At 43.7% G+C, this 9,843-nt stretch overlaps 1 protein-coding gene and 1 long non-coding RNA gene across 3 annotated transcripts; one reads left to right on the forward strand and one right to left on the reverse strand.

Annotated features, from left to right (window-relative positions):
• Positions 1–4,683: 4,683 nt before the first annotated feature.
• Positions 4,684–6,183, reverse strand: LOC123092172 (uncharacterized). Its single transcript, XR_006444373.1, has 2 exons — positions 5,134–6,183; positions 4,684–5,057 (listed from the first exon to the last, which is right to left on the reverse strand). It is a non-coding gene; the product is annotated as an uncharacterized lncRNA (long non-coding RNA).
• A 1,006-nt stretch (positions 6,184–7,189) lies between these two features.
• Positions 7,190–9,633, forward strand: LOC123094826 (co-chaperone protein p23-1). Of its 2 annotated transcripts, XR_006445998.1 has the most exons (6): positions 7,190–7,325; positions 8,016–8,220; positions 8,308–8,467; positions 8,560–8,588; positions 8,665–8,872; positions 9,258–9,633. XR_006445998.1 is itself a non-coding variant. In XM_044516713.1 (5 exons), exons 2-5 carry the CDS (start codon positions 8,173–8,175, stop codon positions 8,755–8,757), a joined length of 330 nt encoding a protein of 109 aa, XP_044372648.1. In that variant the 5' UTR covers positions 7,190–7,325; positions 8,016–8,172; the 3' UTR covers positions 8,758–9,633. The 2 variants fall into 2 exon arrangements, 1 of the variants encoding a protein (XP_044372648.1); XM_044516713.1 differs by having other exon boundaries at positions 8,665–9,633.
• Positions 9,634–9,843: the final 210 nt, after the last annotated feature.

Below are 9,843 nucleotides of genomic sequence, written 5' to 3' on the forward strand. Positions count from 1 at the left end.
GTACTTGAAGGTTGCGTTGAGCAACGACTCAGTGGACTATCGGAGTGTGTCGTGAGCCGCTTGAGCTTGTGCTTCACGATTGTTGCTATGGCCGGATTGCATCACCATCTTGAGATGCTTGATGTGGACGATGTGGTGGTGGTTGTTCTTGATCCATGGCTTCTCGTTCTTGGCGTCGCGCCTTTTCACATGCTCGAACTTGATCTTGCATGCCATTGCCATGGAACAGATTTTCTTGCGCTTAGCGATCTTGAGTGTCATCGCGTCGAGGAGGACTCACATCGGAAGAGGAATATGACGACAAGTGGCGACTTGAGTGACGTTGTCTTGGTGAAGAGGTTAAGGAAGACGTGCGGCTCACGATCATGTTGCAGAGTTCGTCCATTTGCTTGGAGAGCTTGGCGTCGAGGTAGTCCCGTTGTCTTGCTTCCAATTGGCGTAGGTCGGTGGCGAGTTGCTGGATGCGATCACCCAAAGCTTCACTCTCTCGATGTAGAGCTCGTTGTGTTATGAAGAAGTGATTCTTGGTGACGTAGTCACGTTCGTCATCTTGATCCTTGAAGAGCGGGTTCTCCAAAGAAGTAGGTCCATCCATCATGTGGAAGTGGTGGTGAGTAGGATAATGAGAGAACGATACTAAAGTTACCTTTTCCAAAGATTGTGGACGTAACAAGTATGATCCCATGATGCTATAATAGTAGAATTGGTACCGGGTTTTGTTTCTCACACCTACAAGTAAAAGGCTTATGGGGATCTCGGTTAGGAAGTGGCACAAATAATTCAAGAAAATGTTAGTCAAGATGTTGAAAAAGTTGATAAGATGCACAAATCCCAAGTAAGTCAAATAGATCAAACCCAAGGATGTCACTAGGAACACACACGCGGAAGATAGATGGGATCCGCACAACCAAGGAATGAGCTCTAGGAGGTGGAACCACGGGAATGCTCTTGTTGTATGGATACTAGAGAGACACTAGCTCGATTGCTCTAATGGGCTAGATACGCTAGTGCACCAACCTAAGAGATGACCACGATGATGTAACGATGGTACGAGGCTCAATGCTATTGCTTACAAGCTCTTTGCTTCTCCTCTCTTCTTTTTCTTAAAAGCTTCTTCTTTTTTGACTGTGCCACAATGCTTGATATGCGAGCCACAATGTGAGATCACAAGTATTATATGCACGGGAGAGACATAACAGTAAAGGTGCACTAAAGGCGTGGCCCGGCAATTCTCAACTTGCTAGTCTTGATGGGTATGCTACGCAACAGAGGCTCGAGGCTATCAAGGTAATGGCAAGGGCTATACAACGGTGCCATTGAGGTTACCGTCCTTGCCTATGGTTGGTATGAAGACGGGGTGGTCGATGTCGGATTGGAGTCCAAGCCGATGACGAGTGGCGGTGATGATGAAGACAAATCGCGCCTAAGTAGCCGAAACACCTTAGGACGCGTGAGGACCGCAACTCCAAAGCTCAAACACTCACGAGAAATATTGCGGAAGGTCAAAAGTGGTGGTGAAAAGGCAAAAAGATGGAAAACAGGAAATGGCCGAACTGCTCTATATGGTCCATGCGCGCGGGGTAAGTGAGGCCCATGTGCACGGGGTCCCGATGGCCCGTGCGCACGGGTTGTTCTGGAAACGCAAGAACACCTCTGATCCGTGGATATTTCTCAAGATTCCAGCCAAAATCGATGGTGGGGATGGTGGCTAATGGTGGTAAGCGGTAGATCCACTTGCCAAACACAAAATTCGTGGACCAAATCAACCAAATCTTACAAGATCCAACAAATTGCAAGAAAAATTTGGGGGCTATTTTTGGTGGGGATTTTTGAATTAGGACGAAAACAACAAAATCAAGCTAGCAAACGGGGGGTAGGGACTCCAAGATGTGAATCAACCTTTCTCATGATACCAAGATGTTGTCGGGTGAAACCCTAAGATGAATTTTTTCACAGTTGGAAGGGGGGAATGGATGAACACAAAGAGGAGTTCACTCCAACAAAACCCAATCACACATCCACCAGAATAGCAAACACATAGATCCACAAGATTGCAAGCACAATCAACGAAAACAGGCACTAGGTAAAGTTCTTCCCACTCCTAAGAGATGAGGTCTTGATGATGGTAGTCTTCTCCAAGAGGAGGTCTTGAAATCCACAAGTGGATCCTCTCCTAAGAGGCCTTGATCTCCAATGGAGTGGTAGAAGGAGCAAAGCTCTCAAATATCTCACATATGTCTTTGCTAACCCCAAACATAACCCTAGGTACGGAATATATAGGCTTGGGGTGAAGTGGATGAAGTGGAGGCCCAAAACATGATCTTAGCCGGCCATCCTGTAGGGCCCGTGCACACGGGGGTCCCGTGCTCACGGTACATGCCCGTGCACACGGGGTGCTACAGCCATAGCTCCCTGTGTAGCCCGTGGGCACGGGGGCCGTGCGCACAGGGTCGCCTGGGACTTCCTATCCTGCTACTTTGGGACTCCTCCTCCTTCCTCAAAGTCTTGGGGTGCTTCTCTTACTCCTTGGTGATGCTCCTTAGCTGCTTGGGGGTGTTCTTCTTCGTACCTAATGATACATAGTGCATTTTGGTGAGGTAGAAACCAAGTTCCATTCGTGTCCATATGCATGTCAAGTAGGAAGGAGTTCACCTTGGTTTCCATTGCGCGTGTCTAAGCTCTTGCCATAGGCCCACGTGGTGCTTGATGTGTTGGTGTAGAGTCCATGGGGATGATGGAAGGATGCTTCGCATCATCGTGCCTCGACACGTGTGGGATATAATCGCATATTGGGTGTTCACATATTTCTAGTGATATATACCAAAACTAACTTTCAAGTTTGTGAACATGTATTATTCTACTCTGGATCCGTTGTAACGCACAGGCACATTGTTAGTATATTCATTGAAAGCAATGCTCAAAACATAGTTAGCCATCTAATACCCAGCATTGAACTAAGGGTTAGATTTGCGACCTTCTGGACTATTCGCATTGCTCTCTCCGACAAAATGAATCATCTTAGCAGCCAGAGAAAAAGAAAACAAAAGTGACTCCCATAGTAGTAGCCAGCAAAATGGAGCAGCATAAATCATGAAAAATAAGGCAAGACGCATTGACACTGTCTTGCTCCACCTCCTAACCATTGATCCGCGGCCACTTGGTGGCCTTTTTCTTAATTCGGCCATGTTTGTGTTGTTGTCTCAATAGCCTTATTGTTTATATTCTTAGATTTGTTGTATTAATGTGGTGGTTGCTTTATCTGCACAATAAAAATCAAAATAGGGTGAAATCCTCTATAAAATTATGCTCCATACTTTTAAAGAGTCCACATTCAATTGACGTCTCCAATTGAAATTGGGTCACCCAATTTTGATTGGGTCAACATTTCTCAAAACTCTCTCATTCAATTCTTTTAAACTACACACTAACCTTCCTAATTTTTAAGGCCTCACAATTAATTGAGGTCTTCATTTTACTAGTAAGATGCCCATGCTACGCTACGGATCTTATAAGATTAGGTGGATTTAAGTTATGTCATAAACCCATATGTAGGAGACAATAACAAATGTATGTAGACGTTGATCAAAGCGATGTTATATTGTTGACGTGTATATATCACGCATGATCAAATATAGGTTTCCAATCAATAAACTCTTTAATCCAAACGAAACATTTTCCGAATTCATCTCGTGAGAAGACTTGTTGTTTTCCCTACTCACCTTTCTCATTGCTCACAGTATCATTTACCGAGGGGACGGAGCATGCAGAAAATTAAAAATCCATCCACACGCATGTGGCAACTTGCGATGGCTACAAACTTATCCTAGTCCAATGGGTTAAAAACCTATCCTGACCCGCAACCCGCCCATGTCACGCACATGTCATCTCTACATGAATATGAGCATTATATGATGCAACATGCCAAACATGACCAAAATATAAATGATGACATCCAAAATAAATTGATGTTGCAACATTCCAAACCTCTTTGCAAGATTTGGCGAAAAAAGAATCATATCAAATAACACATAATAATATCTTGAAGATAGCAATCAAGACATTATATTAACATAAAGAAGAGGATTTGTAGCACCAGGGTGCTCTACCCCCTATATGAACATTAAGTTCAAAAAATCACCAGAAAATTTTATTCTTTGGGGGGATTTTGGGATATCAAACTTGGGTGTCCAATCTACTTTCATATGAAATTTCATGAAAAAATACCATGAAATGTATCCATGGCAAAAAAAAGACAGAAGAAATCTATGCACAAAAAATGTTTGGACAGATTTTAGTTTGGACTATATTTCCTTCGCCACTTTTTTCACGAAACTTCACCCGGGAGTGGATTGGGCACCCGGGTTTGCTATCCTCAAATTTCAGAGTTTTCTAAGTTTAATATTCATAATATAGAGATGAGAAGCACCCGGGAGCTCCTGTGTATTTCCTAACATACATACTATAACTTGAGCACACACTTATATGTGGTTTCACGACAAACAAGAATGAAGTAGAAGTGGTTAACTAAATGCTTTGTTAAATACGCACACAAAAAATAAATCTGGGTATATTCAGACAACGCGAAGAAAACTGAGCCCTTAGAGGGTCTCTAGTATATTTACAGAAGGGGAAAAAATGAACAACACTTGCAATACATTTTGTACCGAGCAAAGAAACAAAATGTACAGTAAAAATGCTTTGGAATCATGTGTATAGAAAATGGGTGAGTGCACATGTACATACATACACAAAATTAGTACTGGACCTCTTGTAACTCCAGGTCGTATGCAATAGAGACAATCCTAAATAACTTACAACTATGCAATTGTGGCATTGTTCAACAAAAAGACAGCTTGGCACCACCCAAAAAGACAAGAATTCCGTGCAAAAACTTCAGTGGCACGGTGACATGACGTTTGGTCAAATTACAGGGACAATCCATTCAGTAAAATCAACAGGAAATTGTTCAGCCCGCTCCACCGCTCCAGGACTTATTTCAGCAACAGACAATTCTAGATCAGTAGTCATCAGTGAAGCATGCTTCAGTACTTATTTCTCTGCAGAGTATACTGAGAGAAATTAGTGTGATTTCTTTGAAACAAACTAACACAAGAATAGACGCAATGGCCTCACCTTGCTCGTCAGCGACCCCTTCCGAACAACATTATCTTGCGAAATATGCACCTAATCGAACAGGAAGCAAACTAAAAATTAAAAGATCCATCACACACATACCTGCTCGGCTTCTATTGGCAGCTTGGCACCGGAGCTGTCGGGAACGAGTAGCTCAACACTGTCAGAAATATTGCGCGGCCTAGTCATGGCAGTCCTGCCGCTGCTAGCCTCCATGGCCAGCACAAAAAAAGGGCATGTCGTTGGAGGTTGAGAACCAGAGAGGCAGAGACAACACTAAAGGGAATAACGCCGACATTGAAAACAAAGTAACTTACAGCCCAGTTCATCTTCCTTATTCACCTAGGCACGCTGATCTCTGCACTCGCCGGTGCTAGTCGTCATCCACAAGACAACGGGCATGAGGAGCAGCATCGCCGATCCATGGCTTTGTGAGCCGCATATAAGTCCCGCCCCAAAAGACGGAACCAGGGAGGGTTCCGGTGCATCGGCCTGGGGTAGACTCAGTGATCCCTTGACCAGCGGCAGCCTACGACGGAGTGGAGCCGCAACTCAAACCACTTCGCCTGCAACAGTGCGCAGCTGTCGGCCGTCCGCGGCGACCGGATCTGGGAATCCCTCTCCACAAATCCCAACTTCTGTACTGTTGTGCACCCCCATCACCGACCAAACCTCGCCGGATAAGAGAGAGACCAACCTCCCTAACCCCACAGTGCCACCGGCGGAGGGAGCACCGCCGAGACAGGAAAGGAGCCAGGGGGAACCTTATCCCACAGCGTTGACATCGCCCCTGCCTGCCCGCCAGTGCCAGAATAAAATCCTAAAACAACATTATCTACAACCGCGTCGCGGTCGTACACTGTCCCGCACACCTCCCAGAGCCCGACGGCTTACCGGAGGCGAGGGAGACCAGCGGAGGCAGCACGCCTGGAAACCGCCTCTCGCGTCGGGAGAGAGACCAAGAGATTTCCACCGTGTGTAGCGACTTTGATAGGGGTACTCGAAGCTTCTGTTTCTTTCTCCAGAGAGAAATAGAAACAAGTAGTCGACATGCGGGGTGCTTCTGCAAAATGTTGTACAAGTGGCTCAAGCACAACTTATCTCACTCTCAGCCGTCCGTTTCAGATCAGACGGCACATATGCCACAAAGGCAGGCACGCCATCACCACCAACTCGCATTTTTATAGGAGTAGAGAGTAGAGATAATTGGGTCACTTGATTTTGACCAGGTCAACAATTTCTCAAGGAGCTCTCTCATTCAATTAGTTGTATTCGCTATGTTCCCTAATTTCGAGCTCTTTCATTCAATTGTGGTGTTCAATTTTGAATTTGGCTTACGATTTCGATCAAACCAACGATTTCTGGAAATCAAACAACAGCAACCAGCCTATAAAAACATATTAATCCTGCGCAACTCCATCACCTAGAAAAAAGAAGTGTCACCATGTGATGTTGTAGCACCAATATACATGCAACGACCGACGCAAAAAATTTCTCACATAAGTATAGGTTGGTAGCGGATAACACAGAATCACACCACGAAATGCCCACCAACTCATCCATTATAAAATAAAAATAAACATACTTCATCACCTCCCGCACCCGCGAAACTAAATCTTCCATCGGTTTCAAAATATAAGGGGTATTCGTTTTTTTGGAAATTCAAATTTTCTATAACTTTGACCATATTCACAGCAAAAGATATCGACATCCACAACATTAAACAAAAAAATTATGAAAATTGTATTTCATAATTTATCTAATTATACGGTTTGATATTATAAATTTTGATATATTTCTCTAAAAATTTAATCAAACTTAAATGTTTGACTTTAAAAAAATACACCCTATATTTTAAAACAGAGTGTGTACAATTTTTTTACAGTGTGTACAATTTTTTTTATCAGTGTGTGTACATATTTTTGAAACCCAATAACAGCCAACGGCGCCCAACCTTGTCTTTTGTCTTGTTGAAACCCAAAGGACATCGAACGATCTAGAGCCTTTCCGAAGCAGCTAAGCCACCTTATTTACGGTGTTGCCCTCGTTGGCTTCCTTTTACGCCCGCAACATTCTTGCTCGTTTCCTCCGTCTCCCCTCCTGGAGTCGCGACTCTGAACCCTAAAGCGTAGATCCCCGCGCAGCAGGAGCAATAACTCGCGCGTACGAAATTTCCTCCAGTAAAACATGAGGTGATAACCGCTCGCGATCCTTCTCTGCGTTGCGCTCTCTCTCATTCTTGATCAGATTCATGTGCGGTCATGCCGCCAGTTGAGCGGGCTGGGATGGGATTGATTGACGGAGTGCTGCTATTTTAGCTTGGTTATTATATGATTCTGCATATGGTCTTGTATGTCATATAGTATGTACTCCCTCCATCCCAAAATAAGTGTTTCAACTTTGCACTAACTTTAGTACTCCCTCCTCCGGAAATACTTGTCGGAGGAATGAATGTATCTAGACGTATTTTAATTCTAGATACATCTATTTTTATGTATTTCTTCGACAAGTATTTCCAGACGGAGGGAGTACAAAGTTGTACCAAGGTTAAGACACTTATTTTAGGACGGAGGTAGTATTAGTTAGATCATGGGTCTGGAAGTTGGGACTTGGAGTCTGGACATTGCACCTTGTAAGTTACTGTATTTCTTTCTCCCGCATTTTTTACTGTATTTCTTAGTTAGGCACAAGTATGCTAGATATTGCGATCTGCGATATCCTAAGTTTTTGTTCAAAGGGCCGCCCTGATTGGTTGACTACCATTTGTTTGGCCAACCTCACAAAAAGTTGCAACTTTTTGGCCAACTAATTGGCTAGCCATATTCTTATTGATGATTGTCGTGATTGTAAATGACAACGAGATTTGATCAAAATCGTGATAGGGATTTTTTTGAGTGCATTCGCCACCCGAGCACTAAGTGGGCGCAGAGCCTAGACAAGGTTTACTTGATGATTGAGCTGCCCGACGCAAAGGATGTGAAGCTCAAGTTGAACCCTGATGGCCATTTCAACTTCTAAGCAACGGCCCCTCCTGATGACATGCAGTATGAGCTTGACCTTGAGCTCTTTGATGTTGTCAGTGTTGAGGTTGGTGTCTATAATTACTAACAAATGTCATCTTCTTGGGTGCACATTTTACATGCTAACTGCTGTTATTTATTTATTTACATGCAGGAGAGCCAAGCGGCTCTTGCCCCGAGGACTATATGCTACCTTGTCAAGAAAGCTGAGGGCAAGTGGTGGCCTAGGCTGCTCAAGAAGGAAGGCAAACCACCTGTGTTCCTCAAGGTTGACTGGGATAAATGGCAAGATGAGGATGATGAAGACGCTGGATGTAAGTTCTATGGTTCAAACATGTGTTTGTTTGTGTCATATACCCTACTATGTTGTTCAGGGTGAACTGACCTCAAGTTATCTGCGTCGCAGTTGGTGACTTTGGTGATATGGACTTCTCGGTATGGGTTTGGTACAATCTTTCTCTAGTGATGAAGTAAATGTTAGCGAGGCTTCCATTGTTCTTTGTGTTTGCAGAAGCTGGATATGGGAGGTGGTGATGACGATGATGAGATTTTGGAGCATGATGAAAACAATGTGGTTGACAATGCTAACAAAGGAAGCTTATGATGTTTATCTTGTACTACATGATTTTTTCGGGAAGCATATGCCTGTTCAAGGCTTCATATTTCTGTCCTGCTATTTGATTAGTGCTATTCTGATAATATTCAGAACGAGCATACTAGTAAGACATTTTGATGAATCCTACTCTTAATTATTTAGCCTTTTAGGTGAGCCCTCAATTTTTTTGGAGGTCCAATGAGAGAGTAGCATAGACATATCTTCAGTGTTGCTTTCATAATCTCCCTATCACATACACATGCCTGTGGAAGTGTCGAACACTGTCCAATGTTGTTCAATGTAAGTCGAGGCGACTGTCGTAACTCTTAATCATCAGTTCCAAGAACAGTACATAGAGACTTTGGTCGGCCTTCTCTTTTGTGAATTACTACAAAATTTTGATTTGGTCTATTTAACTTGTGAAGTCTGGTCTCGACTCTCGGATATCGAAAATGGATTTTATGGGTTGTACTGTTTGCTGAACTAATTTCATGTTGTTGTAAATGCAGCTGATGTAGATGTCGAGACAGAGGAGGGGAGCAAGGGAGGGGAAGCTCCATCAGCTGCGGGTGAAGAAGCAAAGTCATAAAAGATTGGAGGCGATGGCATGGTTACAATGATGATCACGAGATCTGTATCTAGACACTGGTAGAATTTTGGCGTGCCCCTGAAGTTGGGTAGTAGAGGTGGTGTTGGTAGCTTTTGGCCGGGGGCTATCTGTAGTGTTTGACGGACGGCACTGCTGTGCATTCTGTTATCCTGCACTTCTTGTTTATTGTAGACCTGCTAGGTATGTTAATTGCATGAGATTGTGGTGTCACGTATCTCAGATAATATAAGATTGCTTACTGTTGATGAAAACATGAAGGGCCTATTTGGATTATAGCCTAAGGTTGCCAGCCCTAACTTTAGTCACGCCACAGTATTTTAGGCAGTGCATATGTTTGTTTCATTGTCACACATGTGGCTTGCCACATTTTTCTAGCTTCATGGTCCGCATGCCATAGGCTTAAATTTTTTTGCCAAATCTTTGTCATACTTGTGGTGGTCATTTTGTTAGCCACTCTTTCCCTAAGATTGGGAGGTAATAGCACT

The sequence above is a fragment of the Triticum aestivum genome, chromosome 4B (genome assembly GCF_018294505.1).
Source record: "Triticum aestivum cultivar Chinese Spring chromosome 4B, IWGSC CS RefSeq v2.1, whole genome shotgun sequence".
NCBI lineage: Eukaryota > Viridiplantae > Streptophyta > Magnoliopsida > Poales > Poaceae > Triticum > Triticum aestivum.